This window comes from Rutilus rutilus, assembly GCF_951802725.1.
Source record: "Rutilus rutilus genome assembly, chromosome: 17".
Classification (NCBI taxonomy): Eukaryota; Metazoa; Chordata; class Actinopteri; order Cypriniformes; family Leuciscidae; genus Rutilus; species Rutilus rutilus.
The window spans coordinates 1,242,174-1,269,547 of NC_140230.1; the positions used below are offsets into that span (position 1 = coordinate 1,242,174).

Below are 27,374 nucleotides of genomic sequence, written 5' to 3' on the forward strand. Positions count from 1 at the left end.
CAAGTGCGTGTCTTAAAGTGGACTGGAACGTAGCCAGAGTTGAGATTCCCTGCCTTATGCCGGGTTCAGACTACACGATTTTAGCCCGATTTTAGCACGATCCGTTTGACATAGTGTGTCGTGGTGATTCGTAAACTGTTACGCTTCATGACAGAAAGTAATTTTTTTTCCAGTCCTTCTCGACGAGTTCCTTCACATCTGTGCGTTTGACCAATGGGAGCACAGAAGCTCTTCCGTATACAGTTTTCAAACATGGCGAAACGAAAGAGAGACGATGGTATTGGTGCAATGGAGGAAAGATTCGTGGAGCTATGGCAGAACTCCGACCTTAATGTTTCCTCGAGGGACAACCATGACAGAGTGAAAAAAGATAAATGATAGCAGAGGTGCTTCAGCAAATTTGTGAGTAGGCTACATTTATTTTTAGTACTGGCTAAAAAAAATAATATTGTGACGGGTCTCCCACTCTTCCTACTATGGCCGGCTAATGGGTGAGGTTAGGAGGCTCATCAACGGAACGATGTCCACCTGTTCTTCCCTCTATAAATGTTTAGGCTTTGTTGGTATGGGGGTGTGCTAGCTTGCTCACGGTTGTTTTGTGTTTGGCTTTGGCCTTCTGTTTGTTTACTTCGACCTTGTTATTAGTTTTAAATATTGTTCTGTCTGATACTTTTACATCATGTGTCTGACAGAAATTATATTTGATTACGTTGTTTTTTTTTGTATTATATATTTTTCTACTTATGTTAATGAATATTTTTGGTTGCAACCTTACCAACCTTACTCTGTCCTCCTTTCATGTGTCACGGCTTTGAGCCGGTCATGACAAATATGGGTGCAAGAGGTCCCGGGTTCAGATCCCGGACGAGCCCCCATATTTGTCACGAAATTGTCAAATGAATGGAGGACATAGTGAGTTGGTTTGCAAGAATTAACATTTCTAAACATAAATAGAAAAATATATAAAAACAAGAAAACATGGTCATCTGTAATGTCTGTCTGGTGCATGGATGTACCAAAGATAGAAAAAAAAATACTCCAAAACAAATAACAAACGAAAGCCAAAATCAAACACAAAGCGACCAGGAGCAAGCTCAATCAACACTAACACAGCCTAAACTTTTATCGAGGGAAGAACAGGTCGACATCGTTCCATTGATGAGCCTCCTAGCCACACCCACTTGCCGGAAGTAGCACGAAGGGTAGGAGACCCATCACAATATATATTTTACCTCAAGTTCTTTTTGGAAAATTCCATACTGTCCTCTTTGTGCAATCTAGGACGTGTCCATTGTCAGGTTTTCTTTCTTTTTGATAGTTGTTCTAATGACAAGATATCCAGTGCAAAACACACCGCTTCGGTTTGTTTGCCATTGTTTGTTTATGCTCACAATACCTGTCAGTCGATAGTTCCACCTTCTTGATGACATCACACACATCGTTAAAGACTGCAGCAATAACTTGTCGGGAAGCAATGTGTAGTCTGAAATGTTGTTTGTCAACAACACGACAAGAATTTAGGAGCTAAAATCGCATATTCTGACACAGTTACTATCGTAACAGACAAAAATATTGTATACTCTGAACCCGGCATTAGATTGTCATCGTGGTTCAGTCAGCATTACTGAAGGAGGTTCACTTACAGTAAACTGGAGCAAAGAGAAACTGTAAGGGACAGAGACGTTTGCAATACATAGACACACAACATTGACAGAAACAGACAACATAAATCCAAAGGTGGTTTTCAAAAGAGATCTTTCCCAGACATCTACATAGTGTCAGCCCAGATCCAGCCCACATCTGGTACATGTAGAATCCAGGTGTGCCAGATGTGGGCCGACACTATGTTGCTGTCTGGGTTCCGTCTTGATTTGATTTCAGTGTTAGCACAGTGTTTTCACCCTGAATAGTGGTGGAGTTGCCGGGACCCCACTGCTGGCTGGCATGTAGGTAGTTATGTCTTCAGAAGGATTCTGTGTGTTTATTTATCCAGGAACCCAGGTGTGTTTGCTCTGCTGTGTGCCCGTAAATCCAAATCCAATACCCATTCCTTGTGCCAGCGAGGAATCAAAGTTGAAATCGATCTCTTCTCCCGACTCCATAATGTCATGTAGAAGTATAGACTCCATGTCACAGTCCAGGCTGCTATAGAATACATCCATATCCAGGTCTGGTGGGAGCCGCTCGTGTGTGAAGAGCTGATCCGGGTGGTGGGAGTTGTGGAAAGTGTTCCCAGTCCCCTGAGGCTGACGGTACAGTCCGTATCCCACACTGTGCTGATGTGAATCGGTGTAAATATAGGCATGGGGTGGATGGTATGGGGCTGTAGTGAGATCGCAGGTGATTGGGTTTGGGGGAAGCGAAGTGGCTGCTGGGAGATGTGCGTTAACTGCGGGAATATACTGGTAAGGGGCTTTATGTATGTACGAATGCATGTGTCCATCATTGGGATGAGAGTGGACCATTGCAGGTCGAAAGTCCTGGCTTAAACTTTGAATGATGTTGTGGCTGTGAAACGGCTTGGAGGAATGGTTAGCAGTAGGGTCATTATTGTAAGCACCAACCATCATAGAGTGGACCTCATTCTCTTTCCCAAGTATCATGTCCTTGACAAGGAACTGGGATCCGATGGTAAGCAAGCTTTGTAGGGTGCTTGTGCCTTTGTGGGCATGCATACTACTGGAGTTCTCCTCAATAGTGTGCATAGAGGAATGGTGCTGAAGCATGCCTAGATCCGACTGGCTATAATCCCAGCTTTGCTCCTCGATGTCACTGGTGTAGAGGTAAGGAGGGTGTTTATGGCATGGGGATTGGTAGATAACCGTTGATCTGAGATCTGTAGGGTAGTGGGATGCAGGTGAATGAGCACTGGAGGGACTGGGATAGAGGCGTGGAGATGCCGAGCTGGATATCCTTCCTTCGTCAGGTTCCCCCAATTCCTCTGCTAAGATGGGTGATAACCGACCACTAAGAGTTGACGCTGACGAGCTTCCGAGTGAATGGAGGTCCATCCAAGTCTCAAACTCCTCCTTAAGCACCACCTCACCTGCTCCAGACTTCCCAGTGGGACTGCAATGCTCCGGAGAGCTACAGAACCCTATCAACGTCTTCTCTGCTTTCCCAGCCGTGTTCTTACGGTTTGCTCGGCCTTTCCTCTTCGGGGGCTTGGTGCCGTTGTCCACTGAGGCAGCTCGACGCCGTTGAGACTTTCCCAGCTTCCCTCCATCGGGATTCAGCATCCACCAGGAGCTCTTGCCAGTTCCCTCATTCTGCACACGGATGAAACGTGTGTGCAGGGATAAGTTGTGGCGGATGGAGTTCTAGAGAAAAAAAAGACGAAAGTTTTAGAATAATATAGTTACAAAAGAAAGGTGTTGTCTCTTGAGGAGAGTGAGGTTTATCCGCACAGCTATCTTTTTACCAGATGGCCTCTTGTTACATTAACAAAAATGTATCTGAATCAGACAGATAAATTTCATCTAACAGTGGATAAACAAAACAAACAAAAAGCAATAAACAAATTCATCAAGAGCAATTTTTTTAAGGGGACACTAATACAGCCAAAATTGTACTTGTAGCGTACACAAAAAGGGATAGTTGTTTAAATATAAGTTAGGTTCATAGGTTCACCACGCGGTCATATTATAATTATTAAATTTTCTTGTGTCCTCCACACAGTATTTTAGGTTTTGTCTGAGACAGACAAGCCCATTGATCTGCCACTTAACATCATATTGAGCAAATCCCAACACAACGGTAGATCTACAATTTTAGCCTATATCAGTTCACACATATGCTTATCGCAGTGTTAGCTGTAGTGGGCGACTTACTATCCAACAAGCTACTGCATTAAACACGCTACCAAACAAGCTAGGTAACATTATAATCGCTGACATAGCGGACTGTCATGACTGATTTATTAATGACACAGCATCATCTGTATTAAAGAAAAAAGAATCACTTAATCCGATGTTTGAAGTGAATAAGATAGCGTTGACAGCCGACTTACTGAAGTTCCACAACTATTGTATAACTTGTTCTCTCCCACCGGACTTGTGTGTGTAGGTGAGGTAAAGGCAGAGAGCAGGCAGTGGACCAGAGCACTGTGCGGCAAGGCAGGGGGGACTTAAATTGTTTGTATTGTTACAGGGCAAATTAGCGTGAGACCACAATCCCATAAATTTTGGGTTTGGGTAAATCCTGACAGTAGTTTATTAAAGCTAAAAGAGGGTTTGCGCTAGAGATGCGCGGATGGGCTATTATTTCATCCGCAACCGCATCACAAAAATCATCATCCGTCCGCCATCCAGCCGCGCCAACGTTTTTGACCAATTTTCAAAACCGCACCCGCCCGCCATCCGTTGATTTGTGTATACATATATTTTTCATTTGATTGGTTCAACCGCCCGCCACCCGCCCGAATTTAATTAAAATATTATTTTTCGTCACGTCATCCGCCCAATCCGTGGTTTATCCGCGGAGTCCGCGGCTGTAACCGCCAACCGCGCATCTCTAGTTTGCGCTGGTGCATGTTGTTCGTAAATCTGTCTCAATACTACTAGGTTCCTATTTAGCTACTGAATTAACTATTTTAAGTAGAGTTGTGGATTTATGCCAATGATTTATGTATTGCACAAACAGACTTGCACCATTTGCTATTTGATGATGTTTGTGATGGTAATGGCTTATAATCAAAGCCAGTATGAATCAAGTCTGTTACAATACTCTCACCCGGGATGAACTGTCAGAATCAATCAAATTTTTATCTGTTTCTGTGTGAAAATTACGTTTCAATTCATTCATGTACTATTTACTAATATTTTCTAATTTTTCTACTTTCAATATTAAATTAAAACGGATGATACACAAATTGCATTGTTGTGAAAAATCCTTTTGGAACTTTTATTTTTAAGAGTGTGAGTACCAGTATAGGTCAAATGTACTTATACTTTTCAGTGTACTTCCCAGTATAATTCTGTTGAGTATATCTTTGATGAGTACAGAGAAAGGAGAGAAAATTGAGGAGTTGGCTGTATAAGTGTGCTTTAATGGGGTGGATATGGACTAATCTCTGGCTTCGGGATCTTTCCAGTCTGAGAGATGAAATGTCTCTCTTTCACAAACCTAATCTCAAATATTCATTCATTTCTTTCCTTTTACCTCAAGGGACGAATCTCATTGGTAAGGCTATACCTCTCACTGTCAATCCAGCATTATAATGTTCAGTGGAAAGCTGATATTCTTAAGCGCTCTTAGTAAATCTGTTCTTTCATTGGAACAGATTTTCAACTTATGCCATTCATTGAACCGATATAATCAGTCCAGTCGCTCAAACACACAGAGCATTGTTTTCAAAGTATTTACACTATTATGGGGAATTAATCTATGAATGGCATAAACATCAACAAGCTTGTCTACTAGAGTAAGACAAAACTGTGACGTTTGTGTTAAAAGAAAAGAGAAAAAGAGTTGGCTGCACTGGAAAGGTCATCCATAATAGACCTGCGGGAAATTGTGACAGGAATGCCAATTTAATAAAATAAAAGAATCTAAATTTAACACTTAATCTGCATTTGCAGACAAAAATGAAACGTAAATGTTTTGTTCTTTATTTTTGTTGAGCTAGAGCATAATCCCTGAATGGGTGTTTCAAGTAATGAATTAGGTCTCAGAGGTTCATCTGACACAAAAGGTTTCCTAAGGTAACAATACAAAGAGAGTATCCATGGAAACATGAAGAAGAAAGAGAGACGGAATTCATCGGTGGAGGTTTTGGACAGACAAACAGGGATCCTTATTATGAAGCTACCGTAAATCAGGGCAGTTTATAAAATGTTGTTCCTAACAAATCTGTAAACTGGAAATAACTGCTAACTCTCATTGATATTCCAATTCATTCTCCTGAGTATTACATATAATTCAAGGCTAATCCTTATTACGAAAATGGGTGAATAACTCACAAAGATTGCACTTATTAGAAGTGCACGACTTTCTGAGAGTGACTTTGATGATGTGTTGGATAATTAGTAGTGGTTAACAGATCGTTCAATAATGAGATATACTGAATGTTCATTTAGACATCATGTGTGCAGCCCAGAGGCAAATCTAAGCGTCTCTCCGAGGCATTTCCCAGTCCAGGAGGGAAGAGCCGCTGGTTACGATAACTGGCATTGACACTGTGTCCACTCCTGTTAGACGAGAGACGAGAGGCCGTGTCAAACTCTATACACTCAACATCCACTTTCTGCAGCGCTACTAAAACACTTCCAGGGACTTTTAATTAACCACAGACTCTGGCGGCACAAATTAACAAAATACTTACTCTTTTGCAAAGCACACGTTACATTTCGGAGCTCATTAATGACTGAAATGTTTTTTTTTTTTTTTTTTACTGGTCTTCTATGGCACAATTTTTAACAATTTAAAACCATCAAAAATGGTTAGACAAGTTTTTTTTCTCCCAGTGCACAAGAAGCCACAAGAGAAATATTTACTCAGCACTCAACACTATCACAAATGTACAAGCATAATGTCTTAAGTCCCCCTGTAGTCTGTAATTTTATCCCTTAAAACTCATCTTTGATCACCAAAATGACATATTTAAACGTTTTTTCCTTGAAAAAAAAGGTCATGCCTTAAAATAGCTTGAATGTAACTCGACACCCTTGCCTCATTTAGTATGCACGGTTCTATGAATATTCAAATGAGCCCCGCCTCCACTCCCTCACTCAGCTCAGAGATCCACTGGTTGACGATCACACGTTGATCTGATTGGTTACAAGGTAGTTTGTGACGTCAGAAACACCAGCGATTTCAAAGCGTGTTTTTGAGACTGTCTTTGGTTCACTGCAGTTTTAAGGAGGAAATACTCAGCAATGGTGTCGACTTATGAACTTACACACGCTTTGTCTTAAAGCACATTAAAAACACCACATAGACATATAAACAATATTAAAAGCTGGATTTTCACCACAGGGGGACTTTAAAAAACAATCTTACACATCCATATAATCTTTGCAAGTGTAGGTAGACTGGTTTTCCCTGGTGAATCCTGGATTCAGTGCTCTGTTGAGACTTTGTCCAATTTGCATGTATAAACTGAACTAACTTCACACCAAGTAACCAATAACTGCAAGTAAGTATTTTCTTTAATGAACTCAGAGTCATGGTAAGTTGCTTTACTCCCTCTTTGATTAAGGTTTGTTGCCTGGAAAAAAACATGATCTGAACCCCTGAGCAAGACATGTAAGCAGTAAAAGTGAAGCCAACACATTTCGATCGCCCCCTGGTGGCTGGCTGCAGTATAAGCCATAAACCCCGCCCTCTCCATGTAATCAAATGGGACGCAAGACAAACCCCAATTACACTTTTTTCCAGAGATGATATCGTCATTTTAGGTAGTTTTCATTATGCTAATGTATGTTCAAGTGTTCGTTTACCCAATAAGTTTTGTGTCAGTTAGTTATTTGATGCTACGGTTTATAAAACGGGCTGTGACATCATGATTGACAGCTGTGCTAGCGAATGAGTCTGCAGGAGTGTTTAGATCCAAACCCAATCAAACATAGGAGGGTTTATGTGGGAATGAGATTGGGTTGCCATTGAAAAAGCTGGCCTCTCTGGATTTCCTCCTTTCTCACTGCGTTAAGTAGATTGCCATAGTGAGGACAGCTGGAGCTCTTGCCTCCAGTCTTGTTTGTGCTTAATTGCTGATTTCTCTTTCTTTGCTCCAGGGAATGTGTCCCATAGGGCCAGATACTTACAAGCACCATCATGAGACCCTGTGCCATCCGGACACCAATTGCCACCCATCTGTCTGTTTCAACCACACCCATAGTGATGATCCCAGTCCTCTAAACCAGTCCAGAAACCCATCTGACTCAACAGTGCTGTCATTACTTCTTGTAGAAATTACACCTTAAAAAACACTGGGTAATTTTTGGGTTGTTTTCAACCCAAGGGCTGAGTAAATATAGGACAGAACACGTTGGGTTAATTTTACCTAGCAAATTGGGTTGTTTATTTAACCTAGCATAGTTGATTAATTTTTACTATAATACTAGCTTCTGTTTAGATTGAAAAGATCGACACGAAACTTGTTTAGGTGACTTGCATCTTGAATTTATAGATCAAATAAAATGAACACAAACCTGTATTTTACCGAAGACATGCACCATTTTGAAGGAGCTGCACTGCTCTCTCCTGAAGAGGTCGCAAAAAGCCAGTCATAAACAACTCAGTTATTATAAGCCAGTTATATCTGACCCAGGAGCTGGGTAACACAAAAACTACCCAAATACCTAAGAAATAACCCCAAAAATTACCCAAAAGGTTCAACTCAGGATTTGGGTAGAAAAAATAACCCAATATTTTTTGTAGTGTAGACTCCACTAAAGATACTACTCAACTCCAGCTATCCTTTGAGCAGGTGATCCACCTGAAGGGCACCGGTCTACTTTTTTACGTCTGGGCTTTTGAGGGTTTGGGGGAAACTTGAGTTTTGAATAAAACGTTTTGCAATAAAATTCTAGCTGACGGCAGAAGGTCTGGACTCCATCGCAGCTTTCATTGGCCATTTGACTGGCATGTAAAGCAACCAATCACAGTTTGTTTTGTTCAGTGTCATGTTTAGGGGTGTGGAAATGTAAAGTCAGTGTACCTAAAATAAGAACTCTTGGACATATTTTAAAGAGTCTATGCTGTGAACTTTACATTCGTAAGTTGATGCTGATAAGAGCTCATCGTCACAGTTGTAAACACGACGGCTTTCACATGAACCGCACTAACAGAGCAATCGCACCAGAGTTCGCTTTAATCCAACCAAACATGCCAAGTGTCAACACAGCCGGAAATAATACTGGCCAAAAAAAGCCAAAAAAGCATGATTAGCATGAAGTAGATCTTCAAATAGTTATATGACAATATAGAATGATAAATAATAAATAAATCATTATTTGTCTTTTCAAACTTTTCAAGAATTTGAGCTGCATTTCCAATTGAGTCTTAAAGGTTTTTAAATAAATTTCTGGCCACACTCAGACAAAAAAGGTACAAAAGCTGTGACTGGGGCAGTCCCTTTCCAAAACATGCATCATGTACCTAATTTACCCCTAAAAGGTGAATATTAGCACCTTTAATAGGTTATAGCCCCAGTGTCTGAGAATATTGAGATACTGTATAGCATTATAATGGGGCTATAAAAAGTGTCAGGCATAAAAACAATTGTGGTCAAGACTGTGTACCAAATGCACACAAAGGAGCCACATAAAACCTTTTTCTGAATGGCATGGAGCCATAATAATATGAGCAGACGTGGGAGAGAACTGGGAGAATGGTGGGTGATTCTTGGCAGTGTTAATTGGCCGGCTGTGTTTCCCGCAGGAGCTGTGTGTGTGTGTGCGGGTTAGGGAGATATAAATAGCATCTCCAGATTAGCTGAGCATCTGAGAAGCAGACAGGAGATCGGAAAATCCCGAATCCTGTGCCAGTCTGACTCCTGGGATCCCCAGTCCACACAAACCCGGATCAAAACACAATAATCACGTCAGCGGGAAACCTCCTCCGCTTTACAGAAGGACACCGGCAACAGCTTCTCATTCACAGAAACACGACTCTCATTTCCTTCAGTGCCAAGGTCAGAGTCCATCTCTAATCTCAATTCACTATTTAATTCAATCAAACCAAACATGTGAGGTGTGTGTAGCGCTGAAAACACAGAATCCTCATCGTGAAACTGCAAGTCAGTCCAAAAGCCCTTGGATGTTGTTGTATATGAATGCCGACATGATCTCAGTAACATTTGTACTAGGCAGAAAATGTACATAAAACAAAAAGCTGACAGGAAAAAGCAAATGTTGACTACAACACAATCAGTTATGAATATTTGCTTGGTTCTCTCTTGTTTTTGCATGTGCTCATCATTTCTTTGTATGCTAGTCTGGACATCATTTGTCTATTTGTCATGTTTCTTTGCTTTATTATCAGAAATAAAACAACCGACTGCAGTTTTCCTGGGCCGGACATCACGTTTGACCACTACTGTATACAGTGAGTTTCTAGCACCCAGACAACAACATAGTTTCGGCCCAGATCCGGCCAACGTCTGGGCCGCGTGGAATCCATGTGTACCAGATCTGGGCCGAAACTATGTTGCTGTTTTCTATGTGTGGAGAGACACTGAAACGTACTGAGTGGATCTAAAAAAATTAAGCTTTTAACGAATGTCTCTGTCAAATTTGACAAGATTTGTGTCTGAGCGCTGAACAATGCAAATCTTCAGTCCTGAATAGTCATCAGAAGGTTCATGCATCTCTAACAGTCTTCATAAAAGTTTTTACATTTCAGATCTTGTGAGTATGCTGTTTATTGTGCCTTTTCAAAACTGCATGTGTACATTTCTCATATGAATGTCCATTTGGACATTGCCAGCTCAATAAATAAAGCTCAGACACTCAAGCCAACATTCAGACTGTATGACGTGCCCCAGTCATGCTTTAATAACACACACACACACACACACACACACACACACACACACACACACACACACACACACACACACACACACACACACACACGTGCAAGACTGGCACACCGGGCACAGTTGCTAAGGAGACCCATGGGAAAGGGGGTTCTTGTTGCCATAGCAGCCTTTTCCCTCCCATCCCTATGGAAGTGGGTGAGTTTCGGTGGGATTTACTCATGCATGATGGGAGAAAGCAAAGGATACAGGTTGCTTGACTTGACTTTAACAAAGACTTGACTAATAATGCTAATGAAATCAGTTTATTGAACCAACCCGTTGCCCTGGTTTACATGCAAACCAAAGACCCTGCAATGCAAGAACACAAGACTTCATTAACGTCAGGACAACCATCGATGGATCCGACTCGGAGTATTCCAGTTGTTTTCAGTTGGTTGTGAAGGATTAAAAACATGAGTTCAACATGCAGCGGGAAACTTGTGGATTCCTCACATTTTGACTGAACCGCTTCTACTTCTGCTGCACAAGATGAGAACACTGGTCTGGCTTCGATCCGCAGTAAAGATGCTTTCCTTGAGCACTGTCTTTACATGCTGGACTTAGATGGGGGTAAAACCCAGCTGACTTTACTCTGGTAAAGGAAAACAGGTTTCCATGACCACATGCACTGTTGGCTCATTAATCATAATCGGGTTAAGAACCTGCACTCAAAATGTGTTACAAGCACATTTATACAAACAATCAATGATTCATTTGTGAGCAAAACACTCTCAATCACTGAGCCACTTACCTAAAAATAAAGCGATCGTAAAGTATTTTAAGGCATCGTAGGAACGTTCCCTACGGTGGCCCAGTGGTGCACAACACAACAAAACTTAAAGAGCAAACATAAGTGCACAACACAACGAAATCAAGCCACAACACAACAAAATCAAGCCACAACAAAATCAAGCCACAACACAACAAAACTTAAGGCGAGACACGGCAGGCAAAAACGTCGTTTTTTTTTTACTGGTCAATTTTGAGATTTTTGGATATTTGTCTTCTTTCAGACTTGTGTTGAAAAAAAGTCCGAAATACACATTTAGGTCTTTATTTTATTACACTTTGTCTGTTTGCGTCTGTAGATTTCTCATAAATTCAACAAAAGTTGGCATTTTAAATCAACATGCTGCTCCGCGATCTCTGCCGTCACCCTGTCATCAGAAGCACCGTTATGCTGGATACACACCAAAAGATTTTTTACATCTTATAAGATTTTCAAAATGTGATAGACCACAAACATGAGGACAAAAAATCCTAGATTTAAGCATTTTGCTCCTATAGTGTGTGGTGTGCCATGATGTGACAAAGACAGCACACCACACACAAACAGATTTTCAACCAGATTCTCGACTGTGAACACAGGAAATCTCGCAAAACCTCGCGAGACTTCAGAATAAGCATGTCGGATGATATGCATGAAGAAATTATGATGATAGTGTTTGGAATGATTTTCACAGAAAATTCACAGAAAAAAAAACAACAAAAAAAACATTGTACCCACCATTATTTTATACAGAAATATATTCATTCTTTAATGTATTTATTGTCTCTTTAGAAAAAGTTAGCCTATTTAATCCCTCACTGAACCCTTATAACACTCAGCTTCCTGCATGTGTGCGTGTGCGTGTGCGTGTGAGAATAACCGTCTTCCATCATCTCACTTTCTGATTGGATATTGTTTCGTTTCACGTGATAATCTCCAGAACGTGTGCGTTTGTCCTCGGGGTTCCCCCCACACATCAGGATTTCTGATCATAAATATTAAACATGTTGAATATTTACGATTCGCGATCGGGGCGGCTCCGACGTTCTTCCGAGCAGGTTCGGACACTCTTAACACACCTCACACCAAGGGAAAATCTGATGAGATAATCTGTTGAACCATCAAGATAATCGGGACATAGCTAGGATTGTCGGAAGGGGGGAAATCGGCCCAAAATCAGCCCGATTATCTTTTGGTGTGTACCCAGCATTAGGAAGCTCTCTCGTGTACAATCCTGTCGGATCCAAATATGGTAATTTCCTTTTTATCAGCAACCAATTGTGAAAGTAAAAGGGCTGAATGCGCAATCTCATTGGCTGATGAAAAATCTTTAAAGCCCGTTTTCTCAAAATGACTTTTCTCTCATACTCCAAGTCCGAAATCTCCACTTCAGTAGCACCGATACACACCAAACTTTTCAGTCTTGTACCTAGTTATATTATGAAGACATTTACAGAGGGATTTGTAAATATATTATTCCTAGCCTGATTTATATAACATTTTATTCCAAAAAACATGGCGAAAATATATTTTTTAAGGCTATTGACAGTATTTTTTTTGATTTACAGGATAACAAAAGTAGATATCCATAAATCCCTCTGTAATTTTTTTCCCATCTAATATGTGAACACAATGAAAAAATAATTTTTAACCTGGCTTTATCCGATACTCAGATATCGTTTTTTTAAATATATGCAAATTAGTGCATATTTGATTAGATATTGCCTGATTTGCATATTTAAACATTAAATTACAGAAAACTTGTAATACATTTTTTTTCTCATCTTAATGTAGGTAATCAACTGGGAAAGTATCATGGTGATATCTGCTAGTTAAAATTTTTACCCTATTCACCTGTAGTGTCTCGCCTTAAAGAGCAAACATAAGTTCACAACACAAGAAAATCAAGCCACAACACAACGATATCAAGCCACAACGCAACAGAAATGCTCCCGACCACTATTGGGCTCTCGGAGCGCGGTAAAGTCAGCTTTCCTTTCCACTGTTCTATAGAGTCGGCAGTCGTACAAAGATATATTAATTGAAAATCACCTACGTGCATTATTGCTGCGTATTTATACATTTTTGCGGATCCTGAAAAACGTCTCCTTTTTAAGCATATTGTTGCCGTGTAAACATACCCTCAATGCACGGGCAGTGCCGTCGCTGGTGGGGTGCGAGGCCCTGTGCGAACTTGAAATGCGAGGCCCTGCCCTTTGATGTGGATGCTCAATTGCGCATGAATTACAGTCACACGGACGTAGCTGTTCTAATTCTTTTGCACGCATAATCTCGCTGCAATACATTTTTATCAAGTAGAATAATACAGCATAATCATGCACATAGTCTCAGCTATGACTTTTTGCTATTTATTTCAGAGTGAAAAAAAAAATCAACTGTGCAACGAGTGGCTTTACATCAAGTCAGCTCGAGAATTTTCATCGAGAATCCGCCTACTTAACTAATGTGTATCTTAAAGGTACAATATGCAAGAATTTTGCATTAAAATATCCCATAATCTCAAGGCCAGTGTTATATATTTTGTTAAGTTGATTACTTACAATATCCCAAATGTTTCCAACTATTTTTAAATCGTGAGAAAATTGTGATTTTAACCAAGGAAACGGGGCGTTAGAGCAGGGGGGAGCTGGGAGTCGCCAATCTAATGCGTCATATCCGCGTTACCCTCGGTTTCCGCTCGTACTGCGTGGAGTCCTGGACAAATGCGGAAATTGTAGTTGTAGCGTCTATCAAGCAACAAACGTTAGCTTGTTTTGTGCAGTCGTCATGGAACACAATTATTCTTTACCGATTGCAGCTGGTTCTGTCGACAAAGCGTGCTTAATTTTATATTTTCCAAATGTAGCATTCGGTAATAGTTTTGTTTATGTAAGGGAAGTATTATTGCTCTAGATTTGTGTTTAGTTTATTGATATTGTTTATCACGTCTGGTGTTTATGGCCATGTAAATAAATATAGCATGTGTTATACATAAAGATTAATCAGTATTTTGGCAAATGATGTGGGTATGTTCGAATGTACTTTTACAACAATTGTTTAGAACTCGTAAAACTGCGCCGCGTTATCACAACAATGAATTCGACATACAGTAACATCTATGATAACCAATTTAGTATTAAACCTTACTTTTCTTGCGGTTAATTCATTTTAATGAAATAAAAGTGTGATGAGAGTCAGGAAGGAAGAAGACAGGGGTCGGCGTGACTGGGACTTGTACTTTATTAAAATAAAGCAAAACAAACAAAAGTCGTGCACAACGCACATTCACCGTGGCAACCGTGACGGCACAAAACAGTTCAAAAATGAGAGCTCGGATCCACCGGTTTTCTTTCTCTGCGTCCAATTTTCTCTCCAGTCTCTCTCTCGTTCCAGCGCGGCTTATAAGCGGTCTCTCCACGCGGATCACAGCAATAAGACACAGGTGTTCGTCATTTGCACTTGACCTACTTGCTCGTCTCTTCTCTCTCCCATTACAGACCGCGCTGAACCACGCCCCCCTTAAAACGAGATATTTTAAAAAGTGGTAAAAACAAACAAAACAAAAACGCAGGATTGCGAGGCCCCCTATTGGCGCGAGGCCCTGTGCGGTTGCACAGTTCGCACAGTCTATGTGACGGCTCTGTGCACGGGTGAATGAACTCAATGACGAACAGGTGACAACTATTAATCAAAAACCATGGTAACAAACGAAGAGCGGGAAACTGGACCAAAGGAAAACAGGTCACTGAGAAAATGTCCATGAAAACGAAAACAAAAAAGACAGTCCGTGTCAACCAGCCACATATTTCAGAAAGATTCTGTCCTGTAGATACTCCACAACACTGCACAAATAAACCTATGGGTTATGAGTGACAACAGGAACCAAAAGTGTTGCTATGATGTCTGTAGTGGAGAAATCTTGTGAAGGTTATACACTGCAAAAAATTAATTAATTAATTTAGATTGAAAACAAGAGTATTTTTCTTTTAGACGTCCATCCGACTCACCCTCTTCCCGAAACTCAAAAAAGCCCACAATTAAGTCGCTTTGAGTTGGAGTCTGATAGTAACTGAGTGAAGAAGGGGGAGTAGAGAGAGTACTGGCAGACGCTTTCAGACATGGAGAAGAGAAACAAATGAGAAGCATTCATCTCTGAGACCCTGGACTCGAGACGCTGAAATATTAATGTGCACTTCAGCTCAGACTGCTGAGTCCAGTGTCTGCGCTAAAAGCTCTCGAAGATCAGCGTGAATGTCTGACGCACGTCTGCCGGTGTGTGTTTGAAAGATGGTGGAGGTCGAGACCTTTAATGGAGTAAAGACACTAAAGACACACACTAACATCTACAGCACAAGAGCTGTCTGAATTCACCAGTTACACACTGCCAAAAGTATATAAATAGTAATAGTATTAAAAAATCTTACTAACATTGGCTACAATTAAAAGCATTCTGTATTGTATATTGTACTCCTAATGTTCCAAAAGAGAATGTTCAAAATTGTCAGAATGTTCAAAATGGTGGTCGAGAGGAACGGTGAGATTTTGAACCCACGATTCAAAGCTCTATTCAAGCCAAACACGAGGGGTCGTATCATTAACGGTCTGTAGCAAAACCAATAATTACCCACATTATTATCCTTTAAACAGCACCTACTCTGCTGTTTCCATCTGTGTTGTGTACAGTTGCAGTTTGATCATGAAGAAGCTCCAGTTCTTCTCTATATCAGAGTCAGTGTTTCTGAACTCCTGAAACGCCTCCACTGTAGTCTTGAGTTTCGTCCGGGAACGAACACGTCACAATATTCCTCATTATAATAATTCATGCGCAGAATAAAGGGGCGGGGCCTGGTTGAGTTAGTAGTGTGTTAAACTGGTGGTTATGGTAAGAGCGGGGGAATTCCCAAACACACTCGAAGCGCTCGACCAATCACAAAACACTGCTCCAGCCGACCAATCAGAGCACAGTGTGCTTTTCAGAAGGAGGGGCTTCATAGAGACAGGAAGTAAACAGAGCGTTACTGACAGACTGGGAAGAGAGGAGCCGCAACAATGGAGAATATGAGGAGAATAATCAACATTCAAGCAGGAAAACCTGTTCTAGTAGAGCCTGAAACAACAAGACTTTGAAGAAGGTCATAATATGGTCTCTTTAATTTAAATTGTGTAATTAACTATTCTTAAGCCACTTTTCCACTGTCAGGCTGAACGCTTCTAACGGTAAGGAACGCTTCCAGTTATATTTCCACTTGAGCTAGGTTTAGTACGCCACAATTACAAACCGTTCTCGGCCCGGGATTCTCATCACGGTTGAATAAGCAACGAGAACGGTTTGGCCAGAAGGAGAAATAATGGCTGTAGTTTGTGTCCAGTAAGCCAGACCTTTGACAATCACACACAGTTAAGTCTGCTACACACAGCCTAGAACCTTCTGATCAACCAAAACACACTTCTTTACCGTGTCCTTCATGATGCATGAGGGTAAGTACATCTGAAATCAATAGCATGACCTACAACAAAAGATGAAAGTCCATTTGCTGCACATCAGTCTTTGAGAAACGTTTTCCAGGCAAAACCAAAGAATTATGTGTAAAATATGTGTAGACTGTAGAATTAACATCCATCAAAAAGTGATGTTTTGCAGAGGGTATACATTTCAGTTTTGCAAACTTCTGTCTTATAATTCTGTTGACATCTCTTATCTTCTCTTCTCTGATGACGAGGACGGGGCAACCTGTCACTCACATGAGATCAGCCAATAGCAAACCACAACCATCCAAACAGCCAATCAATTCCCAACAGACACAATCAAGCCCCGCCCACATTTGTTCTTGTTCCAGAAGTGTTTCACTCAGATATACACCAAAAGGTTGTATTTGATTTATTTATCTCTTCATTTTTTAAATTGTTATCTATACTCAGACCGATTAATCACCGAATTAAAAGTAGCATCTTTGGAGGGCTTCTCAAACAATGTCTGAATATGAAACAAGAGCACATTTGGCGATGCAGGATAAAAGAGTGCTGTTGAGCAAGTGTGTTATTCTGAATGTCACGTTCACTGGTCAGAAGATTGCTTCTAGTGTCAGGTGGTTTGGGAATCACATGTTTCCGGAGTCCTTTCCATATCTTTTTTGCATCTCTCTTTCTCTTGTCTCACACAAAGAAAGAAAAAAGCCCCTGTGGCCACAAACTCTGACCTTTAATGAAGGTTCACTGCCACAGTAAAGCAGCAACGAGACGCTCACTTCAGACACGAACCCTAGACGGACTCGAAGGAGGAGACTCGAGCGAGGAAAAAGGGGGATTTTATGACTTTTTGAAGCGTGATCACAGTTCACTTTAGTTATATGGAAACGAGCAGAGTGAACATTTTATTAATGTCCGATAGAAGAAAGTCACTGTGGTTTGGAGCGCATGGGATGCATTGATGACATGTGTTTGAACTATTCATACACAAGACTAAGAGTGAGGACTGACTGACTCACAACAGCCTGAAAAAGACTGAATCCACCAACAAACAAAAAAACAGAACCTTGAATGTGCGGATCAAAAAGAACAGCAGAAGTTCTGGAAAAAGACAGATTAAAGGAGTAGTTCACTTCAGAATTCAAATTACCTGTAATTTACTCTCCCGCACGTCATCCAAGATGTTCATGTCTTTCTTTCTTCAGTCGAAAAGAAATGAAGGTTTTGACCTTTCAACCTGATGACGTAATGTGTGGCGCATCACAGCGAGTGCAAGACCAGCATTTGTGGTTAAAAGTATCTAAATGTTTATTTCTGATATAAAATGTGCGCTGGTTTGTCTAGATGAGACTCTTATTCCTCGGCTGGATTGTGTCGAGACTTTGAAGCTGCACTGAAACTCACATCTGGACCTTCGACTCGTTGGACCCCATTGAAGACACTATATGGAGGAAAACCTGGAGTGTTTTCCTCAAAAACATTCATTTATTTTCCAGTGAAGAAAGAAAGACATGAACATCTTGGATGACGTGGAGGAGAGTGAATTATCAGGAAATTGTAATTCTGAAGTGAAGTAATCCTTTAGGAGAACAGATGAAAGATGAAGGGTAGAGTTGCAGAGATGAAGAGCAGGCGAGCTCAGAGTTTACATGTATGGAATAGCAAACATCCAGCGCTCAGACTGACCTACTTTCCTCAAACGAACACAGATGGGCTCAGGATGGCCACATCTCAGCCGTGTGAAGCTCAAATACTCCTGAAGAACTGCTCAGGTCTCCTTCTGTGGCTCTGGGTGTTTGTGCTTCATATTGAGTGCTTGGTTTATTCTCTGCTTGGCTGATTGACTTTAGATGTTGCCTTGTTGATTGGGAAGTGCTCCTGAAAGCCACGGAGATTTTAATCTCACGTCTATGTCTAATCCTACAGGATTCCCATAGAGGATAACAGGGCCAACACTCACTCATGGGCAGACAGTGCCAGAGCTCGAGTCTTAAAGAGACTCACACCTCATGTCAGTCCAAACGTGTGCATTTCTTCCAGTGTATTTTGTGGAACACATTAGAAGATGTTTTTAAAAATAAGTGCATGTTTGGTTCGATATAAGCGAACTCTGGTGCGATGACGTGATGTCACGAGATGACACCCAAAACAGGACGTGATGTCACGAGATGAGACCCAAAACAGGACGTGATGTCACGAGACGAGACCCTAAACTGGACGTGATGTCACGAGATGAGACCCTAAACAGGACGTGATGTCACGAGATGACCGAAACAGGACGTGATGTCACGAGATGAGACCCAAAACAGGACGTGATGTCACGAGATGAGACCCTAAAGTCACGAGATGAGACCCTAAAGTCACGAGATGAGACCCAAAACAGGACGTGATGTCACGAGATGAGACCCTAAACAGGACGTGATGTCACGAGATGAGACCCTAAACAGGACGTGATGTCACGAGATGAGACCCAAAACAGGACGTGATGTCACGAGATGAGACCCTAAACAGGACGTGATGTCACGAGATGACCGAAACAGGACGTGATGTCACGAGATGAGACCCAAAACAGGACGTGATGTCACGAGATGAGACCCTAAAGTCACGAGATGAGACCCAAAACAGGACGTGATGTCACGAGACGAGACCCTAAACTGGACGTGATGTCACGAGATGAGACCCTAAACAGGACGTGATGTCACGAGATGAGACCCTAAAGTCACGAGATGAGACCCAAAACAGGATGTGATGTCACGAGACGAGACCCTAAACTGGACGTGATGTCACGAGATGACCGAAACAGGACGTGATGTCACGAGACGAGACCCTAAACTGGACGTGATGTCACGAGATGAGACCCTAAACAGGACGTGATGTCACGAGATGACCGAAACAGGACGTGATGTCACGAGATGAGACCCAAAACAGGACGTGATGTCACGAGATGAGACCCTAAAGTCACGAGATGAGACCCAAAACAGGACGTGATGTCACGAGACGAGACCCTAAACTGGACGTGATGTCACGAGATGAGACCCTAAACAGGACGTGATGTCACGAGACGAGACCCTAAACAGGACGTGATGTCACGAGATGATACAATAATAAATGTATAGGACGTGATGTCACGAGACGAGACCCTAAACAGGACGTGATGTCACGAGATGAGACCCTAAAGCGAACCAGGACTAAATGTATCATTTACTTTTTTAATCTGGATCTAAAGGACCAAAAGAAGATACAAACTACAAATGTGAACACACACCTATAGAGTGAGGAAACTTTTAGGTTTCACATCCCATTATGATTCACATTATGATTGAGTTAAATGAGCCACTCGGACACTCTCCGTTCACATGGACTCGCAGAAATACACTAGACTGCATGAAGTGTGACGGAGCCTATATCAGCTCTGCTTCAGTCACACTGATAACCTCGGATAACCCCGGTGTGTGTACAGCCTCACACACACACACACACACACCCATCACCACAGACACTCATAACCGTGCACTGTGCTCTCCATCCCTCACTCCACACACTGGAGACTGAGAACATCAGCAGGACCCGCTGCAGGATCTGCTGGATCAGGAGCTCTGTCTGTGGAAGAGAACTACATGTGACTACTACAGAATACAGTGAACACCTGGTAACTGGAGAACTGTGAGTTACTTCACCATATAAGTGCACATTCACAGTCCCTGTGCAATACATCACATATGATTATATATTTTATATCAATTATTTAGTTTCTTCTATTTTTTTACTGTTTTCAGTTACATTTAGTTCATGTTGCATTATTTTAGTGTCATGTTTGTTACCCTGATGGTGTGTGTGTGTGTGTGCGTGTGTGTGTGTGTGTGTGTGTGTGTGTGTGTGTGTGTGTGTGTGTGTGTGTGAGTGTGTGTGTGTGCTGATGGACTCCTCAGGGAGCATCTCCTGTTAATAATTCAGATTTCTTCTTAATTGCGTTGTGTTCTGTTCCTTTCAGAGGACGTATAGATAACTCGTCACAGACACTAACTCGTATAACTCCTCTGTTCCTCACTCTCCTTAAAGATTACACGTTAAAAAAGACGTAGCTCTTTACTTTAAGCCTATGTATGCTCTATAAAATGTGGCTTATTGTTGAATTGCTCTTGAATTCATCTTCCGAGTGCTATAGAAATCATACGTACGTTATTCAGCTCTCAGCGCGAGGCTGTTTAATATAACAATATTAACAGTAAACATATTCTGTTGCTGTAGAAGTGACATTAACCTTGTTGTTTCTTTACTGTCTTTCATCACACGTCTCATGTTTTATATCAATCATGAAAAGTTTAAGAAGGTGTGAGACAAGGATAAAACCATAAAATATGTAAAAGAGATATGTAATAGATTTAGCTTTTTCAGAAATCTGAGCACTAACACAATTGTGTAGTTTATTGAATATAAACCAGTCAGAAGTTTGGAATAATTAAGTTTTTTCAATTAACAATAATAAATGTCTCTTATGGCTGATGAAAATGTATCTTTGGCATCATTGCATTCTAAAATATATATTCAAAATAAAACCTATTTTAAATTGTAATCATATTTCACAATATTATTGTTTTTACTGTATATTTGATCTAATAAATGCACTCTTGGTGAGCAGAAGAGACTTTCTTTCAGAAACATCGACCGGTATAGAGCAATAACAGCTCATATGTGATGATGATAAATATCATCAAAGGACGACGCAGAGAACTTGAAGCGCTTGAAGTGCACATATCTCAGATTGTGCTTTTGTCAGATGCTTTTATCCAAAGGCACACATTTGATCTCTTCACACTTCTGCAGGGAACTGAAGCCGTGACCTTGTGTTGATCTGAATGATCTTCTGTTTGAGTCTCTTATTGTACAGAAGAACAGCAAACCTCCTCCACATACAGCAGTTTCCCTTCATTTTTCATCTTTTGCACTGTTACTGACTCCGTCTTTCTCGATAATGCTCCGAGAATAAACTCGATAATTGATAAAAAACTCGATAAACTCCGATAATGAAGTTTATCTCTAATGTTGTGATGTTCATCAGACTCTTTGTGTCAGTTTTCTACACACATGCTTCATTACTCGTCTCTTATGACGCACAAATATCTCAAATAAATATTAGACAACAGATGTTACAACCAGTGTTAATGCATTACAAGTAAGTTATGTAATCAGATTACTTCAAGTAATGAAATACTTTTAAATTTACTACAAAATATCTGAGTTTCTTTTTCAGAGAAGTAACTCAAGTGACTTTGTGTGTGTGTGTGTGTGCGCGCGCGCGTGTGTGTGTGTGAACAACGTGATGATGGTAGATCTAGACTGAATGTGAGCATTTTCTCTCACTGACCCAAAAACAGATTCAGTATTCCTCAAAATGAATAAAAATACTGCAATGCAAACTCAGAAGATTAGAAATGAGAAAAAGTAACGCTTTACTTTCCATTAAAAAGTAACTCAATTAGGGACTTATTTGGGGGGGGGGGGATGGGAGTAACGCAATATTGTAACATTACTTTTAAAAGTAACTTTCCGTAAATACTGTGTTTGTAAGTGTGAACCGGTTTACTCTCTTTGTTTCATCTCTCTCTCTCACTCTCTCTCTCACTGACTCTTTGCATCATTACAGACCTTAAAGACATGTTATAAATAACACTCCAGTCACTTCACATTACAGTCTGACTGACGGCCTGCTGACCCAACACACACACACACACACACACACACACACACACACACACACACACACACACACACACACACACACACACACACACACACACACACACACACGTTCCACAGCTGAAATCTAGACTAGAGACAGAGTGAATGAGCACAAGGATGGGTGTCGCACAATACACTCTTACGGTTCATAACCTGATGACTATATGATGCGGAGAGTATATGATTGAGAGTGATATTCCACCAGGTTCATGACAGTTGCATTATGCTATACATGTACCACCGGTCAACTATTAACTATAGGAGACTAACAGTATTTTCACTTCAAGGGAAACAAATTAGTTTGAGGAAATTTGAAGAAATAAACAAGTGTCCTCTTCACAGTCTGCTGTTGATTTGCAGTGTTTGAAAGTGTAGATAGACGAGTCTCAGCAGAAGAGCTTGTTTAAACGACTCAATCAGTCACACACACACTACTGATGACATCATGGGATCAAAGAGATCAAAGAGAGGATCATGATGACATCATGGGATCCAGGTAGCCAATCAAAGATGACAAATCAGCTCTTCCGTCATAAGCATGTGTAACATCTGTGTAACATCTGTGTAAGATATGTGTAAGATATGAGTAACATCTGTGTAAGATCTGTGTAACATCTGTGTAAGATCTGTGTAACATCTGTGTAAGATCTGTGTAAGATTTGTGTAACATCTGTGTAATATCTGTGTAACATCTGTGTAACATCTGTGTAAGATATGTGTAAGATATGAGTAACATCTGTGTAACATCTGTGTAAGATCTGTGTAACATCTGTGTAAGATCTGTGTAAGATTTGTGTAGCATCTGTGTAACATCTGTGTAAGATTTGTGTAACATCTGTGTAAGATCTGTGTAACATCTGTGTAACATCTGTGTAAGATCTGTGTAACATCTGTGCAAGATCTGTGTAACATCTGTCTAAGATGTGTAAGATATGAGTAACATCTGTGTAAGATCTGTGTAAGATCTGTGTAACATATGAGTAACATCTGTGTAACATCTGTGTAAGATTTGTAACATCTGTGTAAGATCTGTTGTAAGATCTGTGTAAGATCTGTGTAACATCTGTGTAAGATCTGTGTAAGATGTGTAAGATCTGGGTAAGATCTGTGTAAGATCTGTGTAAGATCTGTTGTAAGATCTGTGTAAGATCTGTGTAACATCTGTGTAACATCTGTGTAAGATCTGTAAGATCTGTGTAACATCTCTGTAAGATCTGTGTAACATCTGTGTAACATCTGTGTAACATCTGTGTAAGATCTGTGTAAGATCTGTGTAACATCTGTGTAAGATCTGTGTAACATCTGTGTAAGATCGTGTAACATCTGTGTAAGATCTGTGTAACATCTGTGTAAGATCGTGTAACATCTGTGTAAGATCTATGTAACATCTGTGTAAGATCTGTGTAAGATCTGTGTAAGATCTATGTAACATATGTGTAAGATCTGTGTAAGATCTGTGGTTCTGTGTCTGTGTGGTTTGGGACTCTGGTCTAACTTCCTTATCCCTTTAAAACAGAGGTCTTCAATCCTGCTCCTGGAGGACCACTGTCCTGCAGAGTTTAGTTTAGTAACCTGCTTCAGCAGACCTGCCTTTGAATATTCAAGCGATTCTGAAGAGCTTGACGAGCTGATTCAGGTGTTTTTGATTAGGATTGGAACTAAACTTTGCAGGACAGTGGCCAGGAGCAGGAGCAGGATTGAAGACCTCTGCCTTAAAATAAGTGAAAACTAAAGTTTTAAAGATGATTTTTTTTTTACATCTAATTATAAATTATAAAAGGATAAGAGTGTTTCCCTGACTACTAGCAGGTTTGGATAATGGATGGTTGGACGGATGTTTCAAGGTTTTTAACTTACCGCATAGATTCGATTTCTAAAAATAGAACCTTGTGTTGTGTGTGTCTGAGGCGGTAACCATAGCAACAGTACGCCACTCAGGTGGGTTGAATGAAACATTGGCAAAGTGCTACAAATACTATTAAGTACCATAGTTGAGCATTCAGATTGGCATCCGTAACTCAACAAACTGCTTGAAGTACACTGGCAAAAGACCATTAAACTACATTTTGCTACAGAAATGAAGTCGATCGGACCTGAAAGGCACTGTGTGTGCAGAAAACACCTGTATCTGTCCTATTAGTCAACTATTCAGGGGTTATTTATTACTGGATGATATATCGAGCTGTAACTGACTGCTGGACTCTTAGATCTTGAGGATGATGTGCATCGATCAAATAAGAGCTGAAATCACAGAACAATCGGAGATAACAGGAGAGATGATTCACAACTCAGTGAAGGGAATAAATGTTTTTGCTGCTGAAGTCTGACATCTATCAGTCTTTACTGCATTCATAAAGTTCAAGTGTGAGGTTCAAATCTGCAGCGAAGGAAGTTACAAAGAAGGAGATGGGAATGAATCAAGAGAATGAATCAAGAGAATGAATCAAAAGAATGAATCAAGAGCTGGGAATGAATCAAGAGAATGAATCAAGAGCTGGGAATGAATCAAGAAAATTAACCAAGAGCTGGGAATGAATCAAGAGAATGAATCAAGAGTTGGGGATGAATCAAGAGAATGAATCAAGAGTTGGGAATGAATCAAGAGCTGGGAATGAATCAAGAGAATGAATCAAGAGTTGGGAATGAATCAAGAGACTGAATCAAGAGAAAGAATCAAGAGTTGGGAAAAAAACAAGATAATGAATCCAGAGTTGGGAATGAATCAAGAAAATGAGTCAAGAGTTGGGAATGAATCAAGAGAATGAATCAAGAGCTGGGAATGAATCAAGAGAATGAATCCAGAGTTGGGAATGAATCAAGAGAATGAATCAAGAGATTTGGATGAACCAAGAGAATGAATCAAGAGTTGGGGATGAATCAAGAGAATGAATCAAGAGAATGAATCAAGAGTTGGGGATGAATCAAGAGAATGAATCAAGAGAATGAATCAAGAGTTGGGAATGAATCAAGAGACTGAATCAAGAGAAAGAATCAAGAGTTGGGAATGAATCAAGAGTTGGGAATTAATCAAGAGAATGAATCAAGAGCAAGGAATGAATCAGACTGACTGCAGCGTACTGAACCTTTGGAATGTTTGATAATACATGATTACATTAAGTAGAGTAATTTCCTTCCTCATTCAGTCAGCCACTTACAGTAAAATCACACTATGTATATTCCTGATATATCTATTCCTCGTGCATTTAGCATGCATCCTTTCTTTCCTACGTTTTTCCTGCCTGCACTGTTTTCCTCTGTATAAAATAACCAGAGCTTCAGAACGAGACTGAATCTGTCTATAAAGGCTTCATGATCAAGAACACTTTCATTTGACCTCTTCACCTTTACACACACTCAGCACATCCATTGTATTGCATGTGAATTGAATGAATAGGCCTACATATTATGCGTGTGTTGAATAGTTACTGTATTGCATTTTATTTCCAATGTTGAAAACGTTTTAACAGTGATTTTTTTACACCCTCGTGTAACTCGACCAATATATGTGAATGAGTCGTGTGTGTGTGTGTGTGTGTGTGTGTGTGTGTGGGCTTCACAATCTATGCATATTAAGAACACTTTCATTTGACCTATTCACCCTTACACACACTCGGCACAGCCATTGTATAGTATATTGTGAATTGGATTAATGCATATTATGTGTGTGTGTGTGTGTGTGTGTGTGTGTGTGTGTGTGTGTGTGTGTGTGTGTGTGTGTTGAATACTGTATAATGCATTTTATTTGTAATGTTGAAAACTGATTGATACAGCGTCAACTGTGATTGTTTTACCCCTTGTGTAACTTGACCAATAAATGTGAATGAATCGTGTGTGTTGTTGAATAGTATATTGCATTTTATTTCCAATGTTGAAAACGTGTTAACAGTGATTTCTTTACACCCTTGTGTAACTCGACCAATAAACGCCAATGTATGGTGTGTGTGTGTTGTGCTGGTGTGTGTGTCGCGGTACCTTCCAGCCCGCAGAGCTGTTGCTGTCTCCTTTATCGCTGAAGTAAGGCACACACCGGACCATCCAGTCGTAGATCTGGGACAGGGTGAGCCTCTTCTCGGGCGAGCTCTCGATGGCGCGGGTGATCAGCTCTGCGTACGACGCGTTTCCCCACGCGTTGCGTCGCGAGGACGACGCGTTGGTTTTGCGTTGAAATCCTCCGGCGTCCCGCATCATCATCATCATCATCATCCTCCTCTTCCTCCCCCTGTGCGGAACATCATCCGAATCCACGGAGAATATGGAGAGATCCGCGTTCAGCTCGTCCAAACCCGAGTCCATATCATCCACCTGATGCGCTTCATCCTCCTCTACCCTCATCATCTTCATCTGTGCGGAGTCCCCGTCAGGTGTGTGTGTGTGTGTGTGTGTGTGTGTTCACTGAGTCCACCTTACACAGGAGAGAGGAGGAGGACGCATGGTGAAGTCAGGATAATGAATGCATGATGTGTTCAGACAGCGGCTCGTCTTCTGTCTCCATGCCGGGTTTAACTCACTCTGACCAGATTCATCATCTTCATCATCCTCCTCCTCTTCCTCCGGTGATTACAGAACTGGAGCAGCAACAGATGACAGGACTGAGAACTACACACCGCATCATGCATGTCGTGATGCTTGTTTGGAAAAGTCCCCAACATATTTTATTTTACTATGTTCTGTAGGCTATTTTAATGTTAATTTGATTTTATTACAGGCAAATATTTAGATTTGCTTTTCAAAACTGTTTAACTAAAGTTCAAAACCGAACATAATACAAAACTGATTAAATCTGCTACATTTCTACAGCAATATGAAATGTATTCTGAATCTAAAAACTGAAATACTGTATACAATCAAAGCAATTAAATGCACTGAACACACAGGGCT

At 40.7% G+C, this 27,374-nt stretch overlaps 1 protein-coding gene across 1 annotated transcript; it reads right to left on the reverse strand.

Annotated features, from left to right (window-relative positions):
- Positions 1-1,313: 1,313 nt before the first annotated feature.
- On the reverse strand, positions 1,314-26,837 carry foxo6a (forkhead box O6 a; the record flags this gene model as incomplete). The annotated part of the gene is made up of 2 exons (XM_084385698.1): positions 1,314-3,320; positions 26,469-26,837. The coding sequence occupies 2 exons, from the start codon at positions 26,835-26,837 to the stop codon at positions 1,986-1,988; spliced, it is 1,704 nt and encodes a 567-aa protein (XP_084241824.1). The 3' UTR covers positions 1,314-1,985.
- Positions 26,838-27,374: the final 537 nt, after the last annotated feature.